General features: G+C 37.1%; 1 protein-coding gene across 1 annotated transcript; it reads right to left on the reverse strand.

Annotated features, from left to right (window-relative positions):
• Window positions 1-2,252: 2,252 nt before the first annotated feature.
• POPDC1 (popeye domain cAMP effector 1) lies at window positions 2,253-27,281 on the reverse strand. Its single transcript, XM_083356099.1, has 8 exons — window positions 27,177-27,281; window positions 24,393-24,626; window positions 23,820-23,944; window positions 16,515-16,702; window positions 14,373-14,481; window positions 10,674-10,841; window positions 8,659-8,800; window positions 2,253-4,544 (listed from the first exon to the last, which is right to left on the reverse strand). The coding sequence occupies exons 2-8, from the start codon at window positions 24,613-24,615 to the stop codon at window positions 4,432-4,434; spliced, it is 1,068 nt and encodes a 355-aa protein (XP_083212225.1). The 5' UTR covers window positions 24,616-24,626; window positions 27,177-27,281; the 3' UTR covers window positions 2,253-4,431.
• Window positions 27,282-27,892: the final 611 nt, after the last annotated feature.

Genomic DNA, 27,892 nt, shown 5'->3' on the forward strand with positions numbered 1-27,892 from the left:
TAAACTAGAAGACTGGTTTTACTATTTATGCTAAAGGGAAATGATTTGTGATTCTGTGGTTGTGTGACTCCAACCCAAGTGATTGGGCATCCTATGTGGATTAAGAAAACTTAAAATAACCATGGTTAAGTTACCCATGGTTATCTTCATTCATTCATTGGCTTCCTTCAGTCTCGAGGGACCATGGTATCGTGCTCTGGAAAGAGGTCCTAAAGCAGCATCTGGTGTGGCTAAAAAGGCCAATTCGAGAGTGGCAGTCCCTTCCACACTGAGAGCAGATACAATGGTTATATGTGTTGTTCAAAACTACACAGCCGTTGCTTACGAAAGAGAAACTTCATAGACTGTAAAGAGTATAAAGCTGGGAGAAGTTTCCTTGATTTATATAGGTATAGGGCAGATAACAAAATTCACTTTGGAAAAGAGCCTTGGTGGAGCAGTGGGCTAATGCCTCCTTAAGTAACACCAGCTGCCTGCAATTAGTGCAGGTTTGAGTCCCACCAGGCTCAAGGTTGACTCAGCCTTCCATCCTTCCGAGGTAGGTAAAATGAGGACCCAGATTGTTGGGGGCAATAAGCTGACTTTGTAAAAATGCCACTTGCCCCCCCCCCCGAAAGCCCTAATAAGCAGGCATATACATAGAATGAAGGCTATTGCTAAGCACATTGATTTGTGCTTTAGATTGTAAGCCGCCCTGAATCTTCGGAGAAGAGCGGGATATAAATGGGATTAAAAAAAACAATTGTTTGAAAACCCAGTTACCATTAGAAAGGACTTTCTAAGGGGCTGGCACAGGTTGTACCAGGAGAGAAACAACAATAATGCCAGCATGTATGGAGGAAAGATCTGAAAACATAGGAATTCAGTCTGAAGGAAACTTGAGGCATAGGGAAGCTGTTAGCAATGTTTCTTCTATGAGTGATTGGTTAGGACACAAGTGTCAAACTCAATTGTGTCACGTGACGTATCATGACTTTTTTTTTTTTGCCTTTGCAGAGCCGGGGTGGGCGTGGCTTGTGTGTGACACATCTGGCCTGCGGGCTGCCAGTTTGACACCCCTGGGTTAGGATGAAGCCTGAGAAAATGTGGTCTGAGAGAAAGCCATTTGGAATGCCTCTTATGGATTGTAACTAAGCCGGTACGATTAACAGATAACTGAAAGACAGAGGTTGCATTTGTGTTGTGTGATTAAACCCAAATTTAATGTATAAACCAGCTTTTATGGTTTAATATCTTCTATAAGCCCAAACCTTGGTTAAGCAAACAATGATTTCATATACTGTAAAAATATAACCATAGTTAAAACACAGACATTACTAAAAAGTAATGCCAGCCATCAACTTTAGAAAAGAGTTTACATTAATTTGGAAAGGGTAGCATCAGCAGTAACTACTAGAACTATTGCAAATTTATGTTTATAGACTTCTACTGATTGAACCTGATTGGAATAGAATCAGGGATAGACAAGCTTTTGACTTGCACTAAAAGGGCTCTTCCTAAATTCTAAACTTACCCTTAAACAAGTTTGGCCCATCTTTTGAAAAATGTCACTGCACTGAAAGGGCTCTTCCTAAATTCTAAACTTACCCTTAAACAAGTTTGGCCCATCTTTTGAAAAATGTCACCTTATGTCACAGAAATATTTCCCTGAAGGATGACCACAATTTTCATCATCTTATTCATTTGTATCTAACAGCAGTATCATTTCCATGACTATGTACTAGAATCCAGTTACAGTAAGACTGATTTTAAGATTCATGTTGATTGTGCTGTTACATCAGCCATAAAATATTATGCAGTGCATACTGTGCTGCCACCATGTGGTTGTTTTGGAAACTACAACATTTATGTTAATTTGTTCAGCCAACCCCTCCCATTTGTGATGTACTTCCTCCTTCTTCTTAACCCTGAATGTTCTATCACTTCCTGCCACCATCTCACATGCGGTGGTCTCTACATGCAATCTCTCATGGTAGGACCATTACTGTCTTTTGACCTTGAAATACCGTCCATTTCATCATCTACCACACCTTGTCTGCTGTAATCTTCTCTGCATGCCAATAAAAGTCCTTCTGGATGATTAAAAGGTAATTTCATGAGTTCTGCTATCTGGCAAAGGCTGTTAACAGTGATAGTATCCGCTTATACAGGCCAGGCACAGGGGTCTCAGCAAGGGTATAAATCATTAAACAACAGTCAGAGTCAGAATATTGATGGCAACATGAAAGTTTTACAATAATGAAGTACCAATATGAGGCTTAATGAAAAACTTTATTACTTTATTGTTGCAGGGAAATCCATAAATTTAGCCAGCAAAATTTAAAAAGGAAAGAGACAAAAGAGTTATGTTGGTACTTTATGACTAATAAATTATCTGTGGAGTTATTAAGATATAATTTGGTAATGTTAATGGCAAACCTGTCAATAACTGAATGTAACTTTTAATGTTGGAATGAATTAATTGGAAAAATCCATTACAGCCACAAAAGTTTATTTCGCTGAATGGTTAAAAATATAGCCATGGTACCATAAGAATCACACATACAGGCCATGAAAACTGTTGCTTGGCTGTTAAAAGAGAAGCTTATATAGAAAAATGCTTTCTTTTGAAACCACATGCTTTTCTTTTAACTGTTTTCTTGTACCAGAAAGTTAAATATTTTTTTCTCCTATGTCTAAGTTTGAAACAGTCAGTCCAGTTCAAGCTGATTAGAAATGAGGCAACATAACAATGACTTATAATGGCACCATAGTAAATTCAGTTTTTAAAAATTGCTTTGGTTTATACAGTCTAGTACTTACTAAATCTGAATTGTATAACTCTAAAGTTTTTCCATAATAATAATAATAATAATTCTATCAGCGATACAACTATGGCAGTCTCTTATCAAAAGAATTAAATACATAGAAAAATAAACTTGCTCCATGTCACAAACTCACCATTGAATTTTTAATATTAAACTTCAGTTTTCAAAAACTGTGCAATATACAAAGATCTTCAAAGATAGCTATCACATAAATAATTGCTGATTTTAGAGCCATCTGTCATGACAAATGTATTTTCTTTTACCTTAGAGCTTTTTCCTTAAGATACTTGTGTACAACATGACTGTTTCTATTATTTTCTGAATCAGCTATAATTACAATAAAATTAAACACTATTCTGTCACCAACTTCAGTGAAATAAATTAGGCATGACATTGTAAATTTTAAGAAAATGGGAATAGAAGTGTTTATCATTGATGACAGCACTTCTTTATTTATTTTATTTATTTGTATTTCATGCTTCTAGACGGCCCATTTCCTTCAAGGAGGGAGATTATTTTCCCAATATGTTTTAGATGAATTAAGATGGAGAGACCATCTCAATCTCTCTATTATTTTTATGCTACATAATTCAGTTTATCTTTGGTGCCAATAGTCCTACATTAATCTAAACTTCAAAATAACAGTAGGCCTGGATGGCTTCTGTTTTTAGGAAGCATGCTTACTTATTTATATATAAAATAGGTTTAGTTTATAATTCAGTGATGTTAGTGTCAAATTTTCACTAAATAAATATAATAAAAACAATCCCCAATAAATTCAATAAATAAATGACATTGAAAGGTGTCGACGGTTTTAAAGTTACTAATAACTTAAGTTTCTGCCTGGAATCAACCCTACTGACACCGTAAGAAAGTGAGGAAAGATGAGAACTGTTTACTTATACACATGCCAGAATGTGAATGGCACACTACACAATATCTAATTAGAACTTTTGTCTTTGACAGTAGTAATCATTTTCCAATTCAAGACAAGAAAAGATGCTAGAAACCACCTTCTCCCTTGCCAATTTAACAAGTTATTGCTGCCAGAATTTTGATATTCAGGAGATACATGTAAAATACTGTAGTAAACCTACATTTTCCATATTGTGCAAATGGGATACTGTACACTGATAAGTTTTTTAATGAATCATGTCCTACTGATTGTCTAAAAAGCTAAAATAAACATATCTTTTACTGGGACTACTTTCCATATAATCCATGTGGTTCATTACAATGTAACTGAATGTTAATGTCCTTATGTGCCTAGGCTAATACACATGTGGCACTCCAGATGCTGTGAAGGCTGTCATTTACTTTAGAACGGGGCAGATGTGTGCACAAATGCCCTATGTATATATAGTTCCTCCATTCCTCATATAGTTCCTCATATTCCATTCATTCAAGCATAAAGAGGGCCCAAACAGGTCTTATAGATGTATTGAAACAAACAAGATCTTTGGGGTGGAGGTTAGTACAGTTTGAGTGATTAGTAAAAGTTTGCTCATAGATACTGTAAAGTCAAAGGCGGATAAAATTAAAACACAAATAATAATGCCATCATTTTGAAAATCTCATCTACAGTTGCAAGTCTTCTGAACAAATGCATGAATGTCCTGTGAAGTCACTCATGACCTTTAAATGGTGTGGCAGATGGACCTTCAAAGACATCGTCTTCCACACTTTCTTCAATTGGTTTCATTTTGGGTGATGTTCTTAAATAAGGAGATGGTTGGCCTGCCAACATTTTCAAAAGGCAATCATTTAAAAACAATACAATACTTAAAACAGTGTAACAGTAATGAGATATTCCAAATATTCCAAATATTTTTAAAAATATCCTGCAGTAATTGAATGATTTGGGTCAGATGGTCTATCAAATGCCAGAAATAAAAAATTAAAGCATAAAATTTCACCTACAATTCATTCTGAACAGCTCTTCTTGAGTTCCAGAATAGACCACACTTCCACAATCTAATGTCAATCCAAAAGTAATGGAATTATAGCTCTTAACATTCCAACCCAACATGACATCAAGTTGAGAAAGGTTGAAAAACCAATGTTCTGAATTATTTTTATATTATAATATAAAATGTATATTATATTTAAAATATATGAAGTAAAAGATTTAATTTAAACAATGGAATTCTGCTCTGTGACACGGCTAGCTTGGAAACATTATGTGTTTACATTCATTTTTTATTTTATAAAATAAAAAAATAGCATAAAAAGGCAAATCTGCAACAAGTTTTCCATCTTGGTATTTCCCTTGGTATTTAAAAGAAAAATACTGTTTTCAACATTTTCTGCACAGATCAGCATCTGGTAATTATTACAAATACATATCAAGACTCAGTGAAATAGCATAAGAACTTGTCCTGAGTTAGTAAACAGAATGGTATACTGTACTTTCTGATCATTTTTTTCAGAAGCAAAGATTCAAGCAAAACAGATAGGAAATGTAGTAGTTAACTTTTATTTACATTTCAACTACTTGCACAATACATGCTCAGAATCAGTTAATCGTTATTAACTTTTTTTAAAAAAAAATGTTCATTACTGGAAACATTCAATATTAGTAGAAATGCAGGTTATAAAATCAAATGAATGAATGAATGAACGAACGAATGGCTATTTAATAAAATACTATCCCATCATAATCCTATGCCTATTTATTCAAAAGTAAATTCAACTGAGTTCAGCTCAGGTACTCTCAGGTAAATGCATATAGGATTGCAGTGTTAGACTTAGTGCATACAAATGCTTTCCACAGTGCTTGCAAAGAGCATGCAATGTCAGGGCATTTTTGACCCTGGAGCCATACAGGGTTGAGAAAGAACACATCTTCACAGTAATTACATAAAGTGCATCTGTTTGATGGAAGGAAAAGTTCAACCGTTCCCCTGTGGGGATAACTTCACATGCCGATAACTGCATAGCTGTGCATGAAGAAGGTCCGTACATGATACACTTCCTCTCTTCCTGCAAAAACTGGAGTCAGCCTCATTAAGATGTTTCCTGCTTTGCTAGTCAGATATAATAATCCTTTGCTAATACTTTCCTGAAGCACCAAGTCTGGAAAAGATTTTTCACCTTCCCCTCCTATGAGAAGGTCGTGAAGCGCACAATGAATACAGTACAATAAATAAACATTCCTATCTCCATATGCCTTATGGCATGGATACACTAAGTAACAAGAATGGTTTGGCAGATATGTCTATAAAGGCAGGAGTCTATGCCTCCATAAGACTCAAAATAAAATGCAGTATTCTATTTCTTTCTGGCATCAACTAGAGCAGAGCTGCCCAGCTTTAGGAGGACTGATCCAAGCTTTGCATGCTATGCAAACACTTCATTCAAAAAATCAGCTGGGCCAATTTTTCTTGTAATTTTTTAAAAAAGTTTTCTATTTTAAGATTTTTAAGCTTCATTTTCAAGAATTTGCATTAGCCTGACAACCTTCAGCATTGCAAGTCCTTCTATTAACATGTGCCCTGCATACCTCTGTATTCTTTTTAACAGAAGATGGAAGATTACAGAATAGTTTAAGTCAAGTATCAAAAAAGCAAAGAAAATTGGCTCAATTTTTTGAGAAGCTAGGTTGCCCTCCCCAAGGAATGTAATGTTAAGATGTGCTGCGGTTCAGGGTTATGCTGAAAGGTTGTTTTGGAGTGGGCGTGCACATCACACCTATGAGTGCTTCCTTAAAGAATCTGCCTATTTTTTTGGCCTAACATAAAGTATTTATCTGATCCCAGAAAAATATACATGCTTTTTGTTCAGGAAGCACCATAAAGATGTGGCAAGCTGCAGGAGGCACCAATCGTTGCAATGGGTATGCCCATAACCCGACTGAAGCATACTTTCAGCTTCTAAACTTCAGCATGTTTGTAGTGCAATAGGTGGGTCCCTGAAGCTTCATTCCTTCCCCCCCCCTTTGAAATCCTTCAAAATTCCAAAGCAGGAAAAAAGTTTCAAAAGCTTAAGAATCAATCACTCTGTGGCACACCAGATACCACCAAAGGGGTGCTAATGGGCTACATGCCAAACATGGGTTACAGTTCTGGACCTCTGCAGTACAACTTAAGCACCAGCAGCAGAAATAAACACCATCTATTTTAGGAGGTCTGATAAGGCATGGACAACATATTCTAGGATACTTCTCCAATATTTTCCTGTCTGTAAATTTTAGGAATTGCAGTCCCCAAGATGGGGAAAAGCTAGTGTTGGTTTTTTTTCAAGGAGTGTAATGTAGTTACAGTTAATATAAGTAGTTACATCATTCCTACAAATCTAAAATTAACATTGCAAAGAAGCATGATCTTGTGACCCTAAAACTATGTATGGGATCAGCATAAATTGTTCTATGAATTTCTACAGTTGAATACAAGTTTACATAGTACTTAGCAACAGCACTTATTTATATACCCCTTCACAGTGCTTTACAGCCCTCTCTAAGCGGTTTATAGAGTCAGTATATTGCCAACAACAATCTGGGTCCTTCTTTTACCAACCTCGGAAGGATGGATACAGCTTTTGTATGCTGATACAGTCTTTAATTCTGCAGAACCCAAACTATTATTTCACTCAAGTATTTCACTCACATTCAGTCCATTTCATACCATTTTTGAAAATGTTGATCAATTCCTCATGCTGTTGACCAAAAACATACTTTAAATTCAGTCCATAAGGATTCATTCCATAACTGAATCCTTGTTGGTTTATTTTTAAAAACACAAGAGTCAGATTTACATCAATAAATATTAAATACACACGTGCTTTTATTAATAGTAGTTTTAGTCCTATGTATTCTTAGTATGGTATTAGTTCCTTAGTGAAGAAAATAAAGAGATCAACTTCTGTTAGAATGCATAAGATCATATCGTACATAATAGCTCTTTATTTATTTTTTTATTTATTTATTTATTTTTGCAGTTTAAGACATCATGAAACACTGATTGGAAAGGGAAAGGGGGCCTAATTTCTATAAGGGAGGGGCCCAACTTTTTTCTGCTCACAGGCCATCCTAGCTTTTCAGGGATTTGCTGGGCACTGCACTCCGAAAAACCCCAGGTGGGTTCTCATTTTAATTCATCGGCTTTTATATTTAATTAAAATTGAATAGAGTTCCCCAATTACATCTTTACTCTCCCCTCTTCTCTCACATTAAAAATTAAAATTTGGTAACAAATTTGGAGCTTTCTATGAGCTACCTCCAAGGCTTTGCCAGAGAGTGGTAGTTAAAGGTGTTTCAATCTCACACTATCCCAAGGCCTAAGATTATGCGCCACTGATTTACAATGAGAATATTAGATGAGGTTTAATTTCCATAAGTCATACTTTCAAAGATGAATGCAGAGGGCAAATTCTTGCTTTGTAAGGAGGTCACAGTGTTTAACAGATATCCAAACTCTTAGACCTATAATAGTGCAAAATACACCTGCTGTAGTTTTTTTTTAATAAAAATGTCCAAATAACCTGATAGTATGTTCATGCTCTCTTACCATGAACAGGATGGTTTCCCTGAACTTTTCAGCAGAAAGGGGACACAACTACCCCACATTAAGAAATATCTATGAAGAAACATTCAAATGAAAAATTGGTCTGTCATGTTTGGTTTATGATAATTAGTCACACATGGAAAAGGAACTCTTTAATTGTCCCCACTGAGTGATAGGAATGCATATACTGGCCCTAATATAAGCAGAGCTGTGATGCATTCAGATGCACCTTGTTTCATGATTCCCTTTTCCCCTTCCCAACTCTTCTCGCCAAAAGCAACATGATTTTGGCCACTGACTACAATGTTTAGTGATGCCCGGAAATGTTGACTGACTAGTTAATGACTCACGAAGGGTGGATGCAGTAGAAGTTCCACGGAGAAAATTTTGTAATCCATCTTCACCATCACTTGAACTTGCCATGCTATTCCTCATTTGCATCACAGACAGCTGGGAACACAGACTGGGCTGGTGATCTATTTTTTGGGATGTCTGCACAGGAAAAAAAACAACACAATTCTCCATCAGTCCTAGATGCTAATAAATATTTATTTCTTATGTTTATATCCTGCTGTCATTTCTTCTAAGTTACACAGAGCGTGTTTTCTCAGCTACCATCACAACAACCCCACGAGAAGTAGAATAGGATGAAAGAATGTCTAATTATAACTTGGACACCTTAATTATGAGAAAAGAATAAGAACTATGTGGCAATTTACATATAACAGGGTAGAAACCTGGTGTGTGTGTGTGTGTCTCCCACTGAACTGGCAGCTTCCCTCACTATTGGTCATGCTGAGCAAAAACTAGAAAGATGTTGATGCTATATAATTCCCCAGAGCTAAGATATTACATTATTGGAAAAAGACTCAGTAGGACAGAAGATCCTCAATAGAAGAATTCTAGTTTTACTAATTTGGGGTGCAGGCAGTGGGAGCTAAATTACACTAATTTTTAACTATTAATACTAGGATTAAAAAAATCTCAAAAAGCAATCAGGCCATTTCTAGTCAAATAATTCCAGTTTTGCCACAGATTCATAGACGAGAGCAAGGGCATTTAGAGAGGGGAAGACCTGTAAGCTGGATGTGACAGAATAAGGACTCGTCCACATATCTCTTGATGTGCAGCACAGAAATAACCACTTTGTCATTCCCAGACCCCTAGATTGTTTACACACATAAGCAAGTGTTTGACCACGTCACTATTGGGAAGGAAAAAAAAGAGAGAAAAGAAACAGCTACTTAAATAATGTTCAAGGATAAATCAAGGGGCAGGATCATTCTGATGGATAGTATTTAAAAACAATAATATAGGAGGGAGGAGACTTTAAAATGCACATTTTAGGTTTAGCCAGTCTGTTTTTATGCTTTAGGTAATCTGCTGCTCTCTATTTCATGTTCTTCTTTTCACATATAAATCAGGAGTAGAAGATTAAAAACAGCAAGTAGACACTTACGCTAACAGTGTATGTTTAGAAAGAGACAAATTGCATGTGGAGAGCCATAGAGTTTGATTAACTGTGGCATTGTGTTACTTTGTATGGCCCAATCAAGTATAACAAATCTGTCCCAATGGAGCTATAAAAGTAAAGAACATATGACTTCATGGATGTGTCCATGTAGCTTTCTTCACAGCTATGCAGAAGTGGTTTCTTTATAACTTTCCTTTGAAGCATTGCTTAAAAATCCAGTTGACAAATTCTCTGATAGTGAAGAAAGCCTTTATTTTCAAAAGAGCATTCCTGCATTAGGATATCGAATCTGATATCCAAGTGGAAGCATGGTAAAACTTATTCCATTCAATTTATGCAAGGGAGTTCCAATGTCATGCAGAAATATGTTTTCCGTGTCTCTAAATATCCTATGATGGAAAGGGCCATATAGGTATTAATGAACACAGAACAAAGGTGAAATGTCAAAACAGTTTAAAATCCTCCAGAGCTTTGATGAGTTCTTGATAAAATCCCCAAAAATCAAATGGGGATTTGATTTCAAAAATATAACTGTTAAGTGTTGTTCTGTATCATGGGTCCCCAACCCCGTGTCCACAGACCTGCACCAGTTTGTGGCATGCCAGAAGCCGGTCTACCCAATCAAGTGAAATTCAGCATTCCAACTATTAGTAGTTGTTATTTAGTTCCCTCAGAAAACTTTTAATTGCCATCATCCAGTAGCCATATTTATCTTCTCTTGGATTTAAGATAAACTAATTGACAGAAACCACATTGAATAGAAAGTGATAAATCAATTGTGTTTTAAGAAGCTGTGTGGGAAAGGATGTTGTGCGTTTTAGAAGGCAGCACAACTTAACTCATTTATAAAACAGTTATATAATGCATAGAAGTCAAAAGGGAAACGCTTACCTTATCACTTAGGGTTGGATCATTTAATGAGTATAACTTGTTTGTAATATCCTTTCCAATAAGATATTTAAATATTTCAAAAAGAAATGGCTCTGATTCTAGAAAATACACAAGTCTCTCTCTCGACCAACATAAGAACTTGCAGTTATCATCAGCAGTAATTGACACCTATAAAGAAAGGGTAGTCAATAATTAATACAGCATTTTAATTGTCCCAATGACTACAGCATATTTAATTCAGATCTCAGCAAATGGTTAATAGCAATAGCACTTAGACATATATACCATTTTACAGTGCTTTAGAGCACTTTCTAAGTGGCTTACAAAGTCAGCATATTAAAAATACTTTATTCTATTTCAGCAAGGATGAAAACGGTATTCTGACTATACTGAGAGACTTGCTTTCTCTTCCACTTCATTTGGATTTTTAAAATCCTGTAAACAAAGATATTGGAAAGGACAAATTTAAAGAAACATGAGAGTCAGTGTCAAGAATTCAAGCTTTAATAACAGAATGTAATATTGCACAGCTGGTCCAACACTTCAGTGCTGAAAATCATATTTGCAGGTAAAGTTTACCTGACTGTAGTCAAAGTCAAAGAAAATGGAAAAATTGAATCAGAAGCAGAATAATAACCGTAACTGTCCTCTAATTATTCTAAGAATAATATAAGGCAAGGATGTTAAACAATTCCATTATGCCTTACTTTGGGGGGTATTACAAAATGTCCTATATCATTTCATAGTTCTGAAATATAGCTGTCAGATCTGCAGTGCCAAAATCCATATCACTACCAGCTGTCAGCAGAGTGTTAAGATGTGTGTATCTCTTTACTGCCCTTGTCTGGATTAATGCAGCCCATCTCTGATGGACCCGTTCTGAAATGGCCATATAACGATAGTCCTCAACTTACAATTTCTTTAGTGACCATACAAATTACAAAGGTACTAAAAAAAGGTGACTTATGACCATTTTTTACAGTTAGGGCCTTTGTAGCATTCCCAGCATTCCCATGATCAAAATTCAGATGCTTGGCAACTGGTTCATATACATGACCCTGGCTGTGTCCCCAAGGTCATGTGATCACCTTTTGTGACCTTCTGACAAGCAAAGTCAATGGGGAAGCCAGATTCACTTAACAACCAGGTTACTAACTTACCAACTGCAGTGATTCACTTACCAACTGTGGAAAGAAAGGTCGTAAAAATGGGGCAAAACTCACTTAACAAATGTCTCACTGAACAACAGAAATGTTGGGCTAAATTGTGGTTGTAAGCCGAGAACTAACTGTACTCTGATAGTATGCAACTCAGATCTTTTCTTCAAGAGGAATATTGCTCTTCCTCTGTCTCATCCAACATAAGCTCTAATTATCTAACTAGAAGAAACAATATCATGTGATCAGCAGACTACCTTCAGGTAAATGCTTCAAGGATTACAGCCTCGGAATAAAATTCAATCTAAGCACTGCTTATATATGCGAGCTGGCCATCAGTGATTGAGTTCAGGGCATCATCATAAATCCAAATCCACCAGATGGCACCAATGTATTAACAAGAACAAAAGGGAGCCAAATACTCTCACACAATGATCCGTAAACAAAAGAACAAAATTAAAGCAATATCTAAACATGTGGGGATGCCCATACACTATTGTTATGTAAATATTGCCCACATATCATTAAACGCATATTTACTTTTTTTAGAAATGTTTTAGAAATGTGAATTAAAAAATAACATTTTCCATTCATTAAAAAAAGCACACGTGGACTGAATAAATATTAAATAATTAGAATTCTAGTCAACTTGTGGATTTCAGCCCCTGTGGCAAATAAATTCAGTACTCAGTACTCTTTGTTTTGACTGAATTTAAACTAAATTGCAGAATAGGAAGGCTGAGATGTTTTCTTTCAGTGTCTGATAGAAATGGTATTTTCTCCAAGTCTGAATAAATCAGCATGCAAAACCCAAAGAAGATAATGTGATAGAAAGAGCACAAGTATCTAGTACTTGCCTTCCGATTACTATATTATGACAAGCTTTCTATGGCATTAAGCCCAGGTCTTGAGTGGAACATATTACGCTAAGTCACTGATTTTAGATTCCGTACCAGGATCAGTTTCACTTTTACTATCAAGTTAGCTAACAACTGCATAGTCATTCCTGGTCAGACATAGGAACCAAGCTTCCAGATAGAGATTGCCCTTTACCTTTACTGAAAGACACTGCAATGATTCCATCTTTTTCTCCCTCACATATTTTGAAAAAAACAAGAAAAGAAAAGAAAAATAAGCAGCTCTGGGCAACTGCATAAGAAAGACTTGGCTAATTGGTTCCAACTAATATCTGAAATATGTTTGCTGGAGCATCACTTTTGGAATCTAGGATGTCTCACCATTGTAGCCTGTTTTCTCTTTATTTCCTTGCTGGGTGATGTAGTAGAACTTATTTTTCCAAGTCTCTTTAAGCCATACTATGGACAAGCAATCATTTTCAACCATTTTTTTTGTTCTTTTTAAAAAGGACTTAAGAAATTTGGCTAATTGCAAATAGAGAGACCTGGAAGTCATCATTTCCTTTTGAATATACATATACCCATATTTCCTTGATTGCTTTTATCAATTGCCAAAAAGATCTGCCAGATTTTTGAAAGGACACTAAAACTGCCATCTGTCACCATCTTAGATTCTGGTATTTTCTGAACTCTTTCCCACAGCTCATTCCATCCCTTAGTCTATCTGCAGCACAGGAAGGCTGTATTATAACTAATGTATTCCTCTCATAATTATTCTTTAACCTGTAGTGAAAAAAGGGCTTCTTTCTCTTAGATTCCCTTGCATTGAACAAAAATATCTTTGAACAAAGTATCTATCAGCTTTTTCTGAACTGTTCACATTGTCCTGTTTTCAGGTTTGTTACAGAATAGCTTGAATTACTACAGGTAGTCCTTGACTTACAACAGTTCATTTAATGACTGTTCCAATTACAATGCCACTAAAAATGTGACTTATGACCATTTTTCACAGTTAATGACCTTTGTAGCATCCCCTCGGTCATGTGATTTACATTCGGATGCTTGATAACTGGTTCATATTTACAACAGTTGCAGTGTCGTGGGGTCATGTGATCATCTTTTGCAACCTTCTGACATGCAAAGTCAATAGGGAATGCCAAATTCACTTAACAACCATGTTACTAATTTAATAACTGCAGTGATTCGCTTAACAAATGTGGCAAGCAAAGTCGTGAAATGGGGCAAAACTCACTTAACAAATTTCTCACTTAGCAACATAAATTTTGGGCTCAATTGTGGTCATAAGTCAAGGACTACCTGTAATGGATCTTCTCCCAACAAGCAAACAAGACTAGTTGATCAGGTGAAAGTGATTGTTTTCAAATTATAGTTCCAATAGTACAATAATTATTGGATAAATGCAAATACAATTTGATTTTTCTCAATAAAGTATAAGAAAATGATTATTAATCTTCAACCACTTATCTGGTGAATGAAAAAAAATCATTTTAAATCTCCCCAATAACATAACCTCGGGAATTATTTTATGTTCCAACAACAGCAGTTTTAAAAGCTATATAATGCATCAGACCAAAGATTGTAAATTCATAGCTGCTCAATTTTTTTTCACTGGGGAATCTCCATGATAATTATACTTATTCCTAAAGAAACTGTTGATTCCATACCTGGAATTTCTCACCTCGATTCATCTGAGTTGATCGATATTCAGGAGAATCTATAAAGGCACATGGGTAAATATTATGCAGAAGATGTCCTCGGTAGGAGACCTTCATTCTGATGATGAAAATAAGTATCACAACGACTGATAATACAGGCAATATAGCAGCTTAATTTCTAATAGAGTACAATTATTTGCAAACAGATCAATTCACACAACTTCTGTTATCCTAGAAAAAAATGTAATTGACTTTTACTAGTTAAAATTCTGGAACCCCTGCAGTGAAGCCATTCTCCAAGAGGCAGGATACAAATGCAATCTGTGGTTGAATCATATCCTACACTTAGATCTCCTCCCATGTCCTTCCCTCTTACTTGCATTAACTCCCTCTTGGTGCATGGTACGTTTATATGTATAATGTTCACTATAATTCATTATGAATCAACACTAGCCAATATTAAGCTAAGCATGGTGAAAATATAATTTGCAACTCCCTGTTACAATTAATGACGCATTAACATCAATGCAGATGTAATGTAGCATTATGGATAGCTATATCGGAAGAAAGTGCAAATGAGGGAGAAAGTTATAAATTGGCAGATCAAGAGCAGAAGAAAGAAGGAATCTGTATTTTTTCTGCTTTGTTAACTTCAGTTTGGACTTTAAGGTCCTTGCCAAGCTTCTACTCAGTTTTTAATTTGAGGCAGGGTTTATTCCTTACTCCTGCTGAAAGAAAAGACTGTGGTGTTGGGGTTGGGAGAAGTAGTGATGTTCCCAACATTAGTTTCTCAGTCTTGATGTTACCAACAGTGATGAGATTAATTGAAACTGTTCTGTTATCTAATAACTAAGGCAATTTCTCTACATGAAGTAAGTGAATAAATAAGCTACCAAGAATTTAGGAAAGCATAAGATAGCCCTCTGGCTCACTGTAATAAGAGAAAATGAGTCATGAACCAAGTGACTTGAGCATTGTCACAAACATTTTTGAGGTTTAAAGAAATACATTTCTTAAACACACAATTCCTCAAAGCTTGGACATTTAGCTGAGCATTTATTAACAATCAACTCTTCTTAGAACCACACTGTTTGAAATAAGTAACAAATGTATAACTAAAAGATAAAAATAAAACTTTAAACAGAAGCTACAGAAGGTAGCAACTTGTAAGGGCTGATCTTCCAAAACACTAAGGAGGTTCAAATCTGTTAGTACTGCAGATTACCAGAAAATTCCAAGGACAAACTTGATAAAGTAAAAAAAAAAGTACAGGACTGGATCTAACTTTGCTTTGTTTCCCTAAAAAGGTAATGTCAAGGCAATGATTTAGAAGCTAACCAGCTGATGTAATGTATGATGTAATGATGGGAATGACTCAGCAGGGTCTATGTCCCTTTAAGAGCCAGCTGGATCTGTGTCTCTTTAATAGCCTTTGTATAAAAGGAAGGCTCTGCTGCTGTGTTCTTCCATTTCCTACTGTAACTGTGGTGTGTTGGAGCCTGCTGTATTAACATGTGTATGTATATTGTTCCTGGTGTATGATATTGTAGATAGTGTAAGATAAACTGCCATATAATATGGACCACTGTTTACTGTGTTTATTCCTGGGTTATCTCAGCACAATAAAACTGTGCATGCTCTGACAAAATAAACAATCCTTAGGCATGCCCTAAGCAGACTACTGTTCTATAAATATTTGCCAGAATAAATGAGAAAGGAAAGAATCATCACTAATTCTATTTATCTCCTTTAGCATCTAGTGCCAGGTTCATTATTCAGAGGATTCATCAAATTTTTGGATTAGATTTTGGATGAACCTAAATGAAAAGAGATTTAATGAGGCAACTTTTACAGCAGAATTCTTCTATTGGCTAGAAAGAGCTCTCCTGTACATGGGAGGCAGATTTTTTTTTTAAAAAAATCAGCTTATCTTTAGGTCTATCAGACCTGAGCTGCAAAATTCCAGATGAGCATAAATTGGCAGCAAAGCAATATTGAAAATTATTTGCTGCCATCTAGTGGTGGTCTGGATTTGTGCAGACCACATCTGGTAGCCTCACCTATGGTGTCTCTTTCAGATTGAGTGTGCATTTTTCATACAGTCCAAGTACATAAAGGGGAGATCCAGATCCAATTATTTCAGGTACATACTTTCCTTTTAGTAGAATACTTAATCGATCATCCACTGATGTTTTATTTTCCACAGCATATGCTTGTCCTGTTTTTAGAGTCTGAATATTGCAGAACTGTCCTGTCAATCTTTGGAATAGCTCTGGAGGAACATGGAGTGGTTCAAACATTCTCTTGTATAAGCTACTGAGCTCTTTATTTATTTTTATCTGGAAGACAATAGTGAAGAAATATTACAAAGATTAAAAACGCAGAAGTGATTTTAAGACATGATCATTTCAGTTAAAAAGACTCTCCAAAAATATCATTGCTGGCAAAAACAACAACAGTAAAAGTTTACAGTTGATTTGTTTATTTAATACTGCTTTTAATGTTATCAAAAGTTAAAACTTGTTTATGAGCAAAAATCAAAACTGCATGGTAAAATACAATATAAAAATAAACAATACTAGCTAATCATGACATTTTCATTCAGAGAAATCCCAGGGGAAGAATTAAGTCTTCAACAGGCAACTAAAGGACACATTAACAGGTGTCACAGATTGGAGGGGGGGGGAGAAAGAAAAGGAGCTTTCTAGAGCAAAGCTGCCAGTTGTTTCTGTAACTCCAAGATGACATTGTCAGTCACAATATATAGACTTTCTGGTGATCGTAGTGATTGTTCAGATTTGTAACAGGATATTAAATATCCTGGTGCTGATCTGTTTCGTGTCGGAAGCATGAACTTGGCTTGATAAATTGACACTCATTGTGTGTATGATGAGATATCCCACTCAGAATGTTGAAAGGATTCTACTTTACATTCTGCATTTTCTAGGCAAGCACAAAGACGCCCCACATAGAATGTTATCTAATCTAATGAAGCTATCAGTGTGTGTTCAATAATAGAGCATCTGTTATTATATCTAAGAGACTATGTAATTAGCATTCCAACTAATTTTGTTAATGAATGCTCCTGTGCACAAGATTACTTGGACCTCTGAAATCTATAATAACTAGAGGCTTCCCTAAAGTACTTTCCTGTTCTTTCTGAAGCATCATGATTCCATTCTGAACACAAAATTCATTCTGGAGTTGTTGTGATTCAGGGTCAGCTTGTGGGTTCGGCAGTTGGGTCGGACGATTCAGAGGAGAAGGAGGGGGGTGTTGGAGACCCTTCAGAGGACAGCCCTGAGGCTTTGCAGAGCCCTCAGCCAGGCCCCTCTCATCTGGTCACTATGCAGACCCAGCTGTGTGAGCCTGACAGCATGGATGAAGATGACCCACAGCTGGCCCTGTTCAAGGACGCCCGACACAGGAGGCAGTCAATCAGGAGTAAACAGAGGAAGGCAATGGGGCACCTCGGAAGGAGGCAGAAGCCACGCCCTGAACTGTATAAAAGGGGAATGCGTGGGAGGGCTGGTTTGCTGAAGGCAACCGTTTGAATAGCTCCTGTTTCATGGTTCGTGTTTTGGGTTTGCTCTGTTTTGTGTCAATAAATTTGGCAGGCTTAGTTCCAGCCTCTTGCCTTTTTGTAAAGGGGTTGTCCCTGCCTTTTCTGCAGGGCCGGTAGTAGGCTGGTACAGAACAGGAGTCCTTGCTGCTGTTTGAACTTGCTTGCTTGCTTGCAGATGTTTTGTTACCTGTCTAGGTGTTGATGATGTTACCTAGTTTGGTAATGAAGTATCTGCAAGTAAGCAACTGAAATTAGAGACACCAAAGGTCCCACAGTTGAACTCTGAATACATATATTCTCTTCTATTGAAATAAAGATCCTCAAATTCCTGTACTTAGGAATCACAGTTAGACTGCTGTCATTTCAGGATTCAGCACTGAATTATTAACTTTCATCTAACCCATAACAGCTTCCGTGTTGATTCAGAATATGAATAAGCTCTCCTGAGTAAAATATTATGGGCAAAAAAATTTATCCCAATACTCCCTTATGTTCATCCCTAGGGACTTCATATAGCTTTAAAGAACATTGGGACAAAAAAGTGCATTTTTAGAAGACACAACCAACTTCCAAGGTACATAATCCTGCTTCAGTTTGATTGGAACTATTGTAATGCAATGCCTCCAATTTTCAACTCACAGGAGCAGTCTAAGGGAAATATCATGGCCAATACTATCAAGAGTAGCTAAGAGTCAAAAAGTTGTCCTCCTTAATTTTCCCCTCACAAAATTTGTTATACCATCACTGCTACATGTCAGTGGCTCCCAAAGAACAATACAATTGCCACAAATCTTTCCTATTTTCATGGTAACATGTAACTCAGTTCTATAGAGGCTGCCCATTCTATATAGCCACCTAGCGTTGCCCTGTGGTAAGATGGGCAGTCAATAATTTAAATAAATAAATAAATAAATATTTTTTTAAAAACCCCAGAATATGGCAGTTGCACACTTTAATCTGACCATGTTAAGTTCAGGATTCATTCAAAGATCATTCTGATCTGTTCAGTTGTCTATAATTACCAACTGATAGCCTAGTTTTCATAAATTATTATATTTGCAAACAGCTTTGGGATGAAAATCCTTTTTTCACAATGGAGGATTATGTCATGCCTCATCCAACCAATATTATCCTTCTTTAACCTGCCCTTTAGCACATTAAGTTTTCATGATAAAAAAACAAAACCTATAGAAAAATAAGGAAATTTTAAAAAGACAAGAGACTACATTAGAAAATCGAATCTTGTTTAAAAATAATTTCTTTTTCCATATGTGTAGACTCTAAGCTGCATGGACTTTAATGACAAAGGGGAGAAATGCTAGTTCCCTTTTGTCAACCAATGTTGCTGCTGAAATTTGCAGTTCTGTTTTGGTTAATTGTGTGAAGTTATAGGTCAAAGATTACTCAAAACAATTATATTTTCAAAAATAAGTGTCCCAGTCTGATACTGCAGCCACAGCTGTAAGCATAAAATATTGATATAGTTAAGCAAATACAAATTTACATAAATTTCTTTTCTAATCGTATAGATTATCAATCTTCCTGGAAGTATGGATGACAAAGGACAGTATCAAAAAAAGTCTGAGCTATAAATCAGGAAATATTCAGTTCAAATCTTGCCTTTGCTATGAATTCAAACATGGCCTTAAACATTCTACATTACCTTATTAGCATCAGCACCTTCCCATCTGGGAATAAATCTCTGCCTCTCAAGTTGTTGTAAGACAATAGTGTGCATGAACACAAGTTAGTTCTATGTAGTATTGTATATTATTACTCCTTCTTTTTGTCCTTTATTTAAAGTAATTAAAATCCCTGAAAACAATTAAAGACCATACTGTTGTTTGGTCCAACATTTGGCTTTTACAATGATCAACCAAATGCTTCTGAGAGGTCTATGAGTAGGATCTGAGTATATTAGCATCTTCCCACTCATGTTCTCTAGTAATCGTGCTAAAACACACATTACCCTTGAAACACAATGCAACATATCACCACTATTACCAGCCACTGATAGCTCCATCATTCTTGAGTTTTGCATAGCAATACTATTTGTTTTTAATTCTCAATATATTGTTGATCTCTGCATCTTACATTCATTACATTCATTATTCACTTTCTGAAGTAGCGTTTCATGAATCATCCAGCCCCAAACTTTGCATGATCCCAATTTATAATTATCTGCTTTCTTGATCCAGGCATGATTTTTATACCTCTCTGTCATACATTTCCCTTTTACTCAGATTTCTTTTTTAAACCAATGAAAACATGGCCCTTGCAGACTGGATTCAGATAATATGCTTGATCTGGTTACTGGATGAATCCAATTCATTATTTCACCCAATGCATTAAAGTGTAAAATAACCCAATGGCTGGGCTTAAATTCCTGAAAGCCAAAACCAAGGCATGATTAAGATAAAAGAAGCTGCAGAGATTGTACAAATGCAGCTACTTGGGACGGGTGGGGTGAACATCTTTTCCAACTGCACATCCTTTGGGAAAGTCACTATACAACGTACCAGCACAGAAAAATTATTGCACTAATCGATTAGAAATGGGGATATCCATGGCAAACTCATTCTCAACCACTGAAGCTGTACTGTTGTTGGGGACAGTTATTCTCACTCAGTCTAACCTACCTCACAATGTTCTTGCTGTGGGAAAAAGTTGTGTGGAAAAGCTGGAGATGCAAGTGTCATGTATGTCATCCTAAGCTCCTAAAGGAAAGTGGGATAGAAATCTAAGGAAAAAAATTCCAAGTGGGATGTAGAGATTGGGGCTTATATTTTTATTGTGTTATTCCCTCATATATGCACTTCAGCAACCTGGGATATATCTGCATTGAATTACTTGGTTTTCTTTAATGCTGATAAATTTGTAGAAATCCTTTTCAGGCCCTGGTGCTCTGTCTTGGCCCATGCCAGCTTAAATCTACATAATTAAAATAATGTGCTTAAAAAGTCAGGTGGGTTAGCTAGACTGGTGAGCACCAAGGAGATCCCTGTGGGCACACTGAAGCTTCTCAGATTGCCTGCCCTACTTGGAGGCCCCGTTTGCCTCACTCAGCTGCACAACAACCTGTATCACAAAATGTTGTTGTGATGGAATGGAAAGGGTGTCCGATTTCACATAGTACATCAAAACAGTGAAGTGTGTGAGAGGAAAGCCAAACTGACAACACAGTCTTCTAATTCAACAGAGTCAATAGCCAGAACACTATGCCTTGTCTTATCTGAAAATATACCGTAGGTGGGCAGAGCGGAGATCAATTAATTTTTATGAGAGGCAGAAAATGGGCAGAAAAGAAAGCAAAGATAATATAGCATTGAGCCAGATAAATAATGATGGAAGCTCAAATGGAGGCACACGGAACCTCAAGTGGAGCAGGCAATCTTGGGCCTATTCTTAATTAATTTACTTCTATATCAACAAGAAATAATCTGAATTTAAGTAAGGAAACTGGGTAAAATAGAGACGTGTACTCCATAGGGGAAAATAGAGCTTTGTCCTTCGGATTAAAGAGTAATGTAAAGCTGGTTTTTTACCAATATAAGATCTTTCAAGCAGCCCATCCCTCCCCCGACAATAGGATTTGTCTGGGAGATTGAAATAAACCCTGTGGCAGATAACTGTGGTTTCTATTGTGAACTGGCATGGAGCCTCAGAGCAGCTGCGTTTATAAAGAAGTGATGTAAAAGGACAGCTCTGCTGACCGCAGAGGAAATCTTTTCAGTGATGAATGGGGCAAATATCAATGCATCTGTGGATATGATAAACCAGGCCTATGCCTCAATCAGCTGCAAAGGCATCTGCACCTTTTCCGATAGCAGCATTTCCTCTGCAGTACCTGATAAGCCAAGCTCTGGAGTTGACGAGGACAGGATTATTTCTTTAAACCATTGACCAGCCAGTCAAACCTCTCCCCCCTCCTCTCCATTTCTAAGATTATAATGATGCAGCTCGCAATATATGTCTAGGCAAATGGACAACTTCCCTTTCAACCCACTTTATTGCTCTTTTGAATAGCAGATTCACCTATGAGGAAGAGAAAAACTTAAGAGGATGTTGTAGGACAGCCCATTTAATTTTATTTCAATCAAGCTGTACTGAATTAAAACATAACATTGTAAAATTTCTAGTTGGATGTTTGGTACTGATAACAAAAAAACAAAAACCACACCTTACTGCAAAGGATGCTGGAATGCAGATGAACCATTAAGTCATACAAACACTTCTTGCACATATGGGTTCTTATAGGTAGAAAAAGGCTGAGAGCCAGAGAGGTTTGCAATAAGGTTCAAATGTCAAATGTCTAGTCAGGAGACAGACAATCCCACTCATTTTTACCTTTAGGATTTACCTGGCTATTTCAAGAAAAAGGGTAATTGGATTGCATAGTGGAAAACAGCCCTGACAAATTGTGAATGATCAGTGTCTTTCTGTTGATAGAATTATTTTTAAAGCAGTAAAAACTTTTGTCAGAGAACAGGGGTAGAAATAATGTTGGCATATATTTCCTCCTCACTTAACAATCTAATAGAGAGTGGTCAAAGAACCTAAATATCAATTTTGTAAAACTCCATGTTTCTTTCTATTTCACCAAGAGAAGCTTCCAATGACTCAATGAGCCTCCTTTTACTCACTGGATATGACCCAGTGTCTTCTGAAATTATATATCTAAATATTTTTATAATTATATCTCATCATTCTTATTTTATATACATATATACAATTTATCTATATACATGTTTGTCAAATAAAAGACAATTACGTATTTTAAAAATGTACTACTTCAGCACTATACACAATGAAAGATTTTAATATAAAAATAAAATAAAGATAAGTAAAGAATATCTTCCACATATAAATCAAGGTATATAAATCATTCTGGTAGACAGTGATGACTTTTTGTTGGCCAAATGTGAAGTATACTAGAGAAACTTGAAAAGATATTTCTCCTGAAAATAATTTATTTCTTATTTTTATTAAACTTTAATAGCATGACCTTCAATGGTCGTGAGCTTCACCCCTCCCACCTCAGTGGGAGGAAGAGGTACAAGTGTTATAAATAAATGCAAAGGAAACCTTCATTGCATTGGAGACACGATGAGGAAGAAGAAGACGAAGAAGAGAAGGGAGAAAAACAAATTGTACCCTACTGAGAATTATGAATAGTGCTGAAAATAGAACCAATGTATCACAATGCTCTTATTAAAATATTATTATTGGATATATGATAATAGTATTATTACTATTAGTAGTAGTATTTACTAAGAATGTTTATTGATGCACAGTTAAGACCAACACTATAATTACAAATTACATAAAATATTTACATAATTACCAAAAGAATAAGTTCAAAATATAACCACCAAGTTATGGACTTAGATCAAATAACATATAATAACTATAAAATGATATAGTATATCATACTATAGTATTATAATATAGTATTCCGCTGAAATCCTGATTGTTTATTCTTACTTACTTATTAGGATTTATATGCTGCTGAATTCCCAAAGAATTGTAAGTGGCTTAGGAGCCCTCAAGAAGATTAAAAGCAAACAAAACATGATATAATTAAATTACAAATGTAAAACTCTTGGCATTCAATATTTGCACACTTTATATTCATCTTACACTAGGACTACAGGCTATGTAAATAAAAACTTGAAGGGATAAGCACTAAATGTGCAGTTATTAATAAAGATTAATAACCTCTTACGCTCTTTTTTCGGCAGTGACAAAAAACAGAAAACAAAAATACCATGTGAGTATAGTAAGTATATACATCAATACATTAGCCAAACAAGCCCATTTAGAAGCAAGATCCAATTCTTTTAAATAATTTCTTTATGTATCTATCATTGACTAAGTGGCGATGAACGTACCGGCCTCCTCTTGTAAAGCAAGTACATAAAATGCAGAAGATTGACAACAAGGAATACCGCATTCCAGATTACCATATCCACAGCACAACGAAAAAGGGCTGCCCAGATGATAAAAAGTACACATCCTGTCAAAAGTAAAAGTGCAAAACTATTAGGCATACAACTCTGCCACTCATAGTCCAGAAAACTAAGTACAGCAGAATGTTGTGATCAAACGTATTTATCTTCCATAGAACAATCTACCAAGAAAAGACTAATGGTAGTAAGAACAATGAAGGCTATGCCAGGAAAAGAATACAAGTTATAGCATGACAGAAGAATACCACCCATATTTGTCATGAAGCACAGTCAGAAAATGAAGCTGTTCATTTGTTTTTTAAAAGTATTTATGGATTAATTTTCCATACATATTCCAAAGCGCGCGCGCACACACACACACACACACACACCCCAAATCAAACAAAATAAAGCAGCAGGAATAGAGAAATAAGTTTTACAACTATATTATAGTGGGTTATCATTACAATAGATTCTCAAGGGTGCGATGTTCGAGTCTAATAAAGCCTTTCTTACCCATTGCCAGCATAGCTCGTAGGACAATCATATGGAGATTAAAAGTAGTTGGAATAACCAACCCAACTGCAAAACAAATATTGGCCATGTGAAAAACCAAGTGATGGATCTCTCTCCAATTTTCACATACAGTTTCATTTAAAGGCACAGAAGTGGCATTTCTGAAGTCCAGGCTGAAGTTCAGTGGGGCTATGGTAATTAAGCTAGCTTCTTCGGCGTTCATCTTGAAGTAGCCTGTTAAAAAGAAACATATGGTAGATTGCACTTGCAGTGTGACTGAATAGATGTCTTTTTGCAAGAGGGTTGAATATCCTGAGAGCTTGAAAAGTTATACATGGAACATATTGAATGTTCACTTAATAATTTTTAAAAACAAAACCAGTCCTTGTACTTATCAAAATTAACTCAATCACCATGAACTGCATGCCCTGATCCATGTCATTCTGTGTACATAAAGTGTGTTCAACAAAGTAAAGGGTATACTGTAGCTTTGGCAGTCAAGTAACTGTTAGCAAAGAATACTTAAAATAAAGTTAGAGCTCTGCTTATCTCTCCCACACCTATCCAACTGCCATGTAGCTATGACATTAGGCAGCACTACTAAATATAGTACCTAATGCAATGCTGAATAGAAGATAAGAAGCAAAAGAGTACACAATATTTTAACAGCCAAGTTTTAAGGGCAACAAAAAAAATATTTAATTTTCAAACATAACATTACAGGCCATTCATTTGACTCTTCAAAAAACTGTCCACTTATGGATATCAGGAAAGGGATTCAATATCCACCTAGCCTTTGATATTTTTTCTATATGCAATAAATTTGATAGTGACTCTCTCAATAGTTCTTTAGTTTATGCATCCACACACATGTGTCTGTGACTTGTACTCAACATAAGCTGGATACTCTAGCAGAATGCAAAATACGTGTTGTCTGAATTTCATTTCATCCATGTTAATTTTTGATATAGCTAGCCTTTCTCTACATGTGCAGGGTGCTAATTCCAAACAGAAACGAGAGAGAGAGAGAGAGAGAGAGAGAGAGAGAGAGAGAGGGAGGGAGGGAGGGAGGGAGGGAGGGAGGGAGGGAGGGAGGGAGAGAGAGAGAGAGAGAGAGAGAGAGAGAGAGAGAGAGAAACAGTGAACTTCCATGCATCATGAAATATTGATCCCCAACTTCACAGATATACAGGCGGTTAGAAAAATCTCCACTGGACATCATAGCCTGGTTTATATCAATGTGGTCTTGGTTGTTTAAAGCAAATGTCCCTATGAAGAACTGAAGAATTCTATAATGAAAAGGTAGTCTGCATTTTACCCTTTTTTGTGGTATGATACATATGATACAACATTGTCCAAGATTTTCCTAAAATTATATATGTGGGCATTTGTATGTGGGCATTTAATGTGCATTTTAATGTATAGCTGGTTAAAAAAAGCGTATACAATATGTGTGTGTTGTGCATTTTCAAGTCAGTATGCAATTTTCTTGAGAACATTTTCAGTACATTTCCTTGTGGCCCAGGGTCACCCTCTTACTGTACATGCCTAAAGCAGGACTACAGGCTCACAGTCTCAGCCTGGTGCCCTAACCAGTATGCCAAACCAGCTCTCTCAAATATATTATTTTATATTATAATATTCATTCTAGACCCTAGGCGAAGGAATTACTTGAAATCTATACACTATTAAACATAGCATATTTACTTGCTATTAAATCTGGTATTTCAAACATATTTGTTTGAATATTTCATATTGTCCACATGAGCAAGGAAACAGGATAACAGGAAAAGATCAGGAATCTTGGAGGGGGGGTATAACTGGATGGGTTAGGGTCATATCTGACCATATCAGGACTGCCAATTTATTGCAAGTTTTCATCATACTGTACACACACAAACATACACTATATTCCAGCCTCTCCCAACATGGATGGAGATTGTATAAGGCTGTACTTTTTCTTCCTTTCAGAAAATTACTTCAGCTTCAAAGTACGGTAATAATGAGGGTGGTATGGCCTGTGCTGAACAATGAGGGCTAATTATTTACACATACTGACCCAGGTGTGGGCAAGGCTTTGATTAGCCTTGCCTTCTGTTTCAGGTACAAAGACTCATGCAAAGATGGTGGCACAGGGATGATCGAATACCTGGCCCATGCTCCCACCCCCCTTTAAGGTACGGAAGAGGACAGTATTATTACATTGCATTTTGCAATTAGACTTCAGCCCTCTGGATGACTACAAGGTAGGGCATTTCTAGTTTCAAAGCAGAGGAGAACCTAAGAAACCTCTGTAACGTGCTTTGGGGGGTCTTTTGAGTGAAGGAGCGGGTTTTCAGCTCCTGCAAACTGCAAACTGCACTTCACAACTCCAGGTATCCCGCGGCTTATTAGCGTTGAGTCCCTGCAGCTCTTTCTCAAGTCCCGACGTGAGAATCCAACCAAGACGGTCCAGAGGGCATGTACCAAGGGTAGGTAGGCTAAGGCGGGAGATAGGCAGGACCGAAGGCACCGGCGGGCGAGGCTGACAAAGTATCAGCTCTGGGAGGCAGCGCGCCCGCGTTAAAGGCTGTAACTGGCCCAAACTCATTCACACTGAGTAGATTTGCACGGGAACCTTCCTCTCCTCCTCCTCCTCCTCCCGCCCCCGCCTAAGGACGGTTCGTGAATAGACCGGGTTGCGGAAAATGTCGCCGAGCCCTGCGCGTCCTCCCTGCTGCATATTACAACTGATCAGCCGGAATCCTCTCCTACCTGCTTCGCTCCTCCTAGTCCCAGCCTTACCTGACGGCGTCGCCTCTGCCAGGCGCCTTCTCCAGAGTTTCTGTAGCCAAAGGTGGCTGCCAGCACCCGGCGGGCTCCTTACGGGAGCGCCCTGTGGCTCCGCTGCGCCTGCTAGAGGACCCTGCGGGAAGCGCTCGCCGTCGGCGGAGCGGAGCTTTTGACTAAAATAGGCAGCGAGCAGCCGCCACCGGGAACTTGCGGGCGGCGCTAGCTCCCTCCCCACGCTTGCAGCCCTCGGGACGGAATAGCGTGGGGGAGCGCGCAGGCGCTCTTTTTTTGGGGTGTGTGTGTGGGGGGGTGTACGCTTTGCTCTTCCAATCCCACCCGCGTAAAAGTTCGGCTGCCGGACGGTGGGACTTGACTGGCCGACGGGATGGGGGTGGGGGTGGGTGGGAGCGTGGTGATCGCCAGCCGCCCCTAAAACCAGTGCTTTTTTTTGTAAAAGAAAAAGGTGCCAGAACTCAGACATGTCATACAACCCGCCTTGCCTACCCTACAAGGTTCCATCCAGAAAAGGTGCCGGAACTCAGACATGTCATACAACCCGCCTTGCCTACCCTACGAGGTTCCATACAAAAAAGGTGCCGGAAGCGTTCTATGAGAAAAAAAGCCCTGCCTAAAACTATTCGGAATGTCTAGCGACGGTAGGATTAAGTGCCTAAGGAGGGGCTCTGGGAACTTTCTTCCAAATTATAGTACTTGGGGGGGGGGAAACA

This window comes from Vipera ursinii, assembly GCF_947247035.1.
Source record: "Vipera ursinii genome assembly, chromosome: 1".
In the NCBI taxonomy this organism is placed as follows: Eukaryota; Metazoa; Chordata; class Lepidosauria; order Squamata; family Viperidae; genus Vipera; species Vipera ursinii.

Bases quoted from the DNA above. Each gene is read 5' to 3' on its own strand.
- POPDC1 (XM_083356099.1), bottom strand. From the start codon at position 24,615: ATGAACGCCGAAGAAGCTAGCTTAATTACCATAGCCCCACTGAACTTC. The intron at 8,801-10,673 runs GTAAGCGTTTCC...TTTCCTGTGCAG, and splicing joins ATCCAACCCTAAGTGATAAG to ACATCCCAAAAAATAGATCA. The intron at 4,545-8,658 runs GTGAGTCATTAA...AAATGTTGGCAG, and splicing joins TTCTACTGCATCCACCCTTC to GCCAACCATCTCCTTATTTA.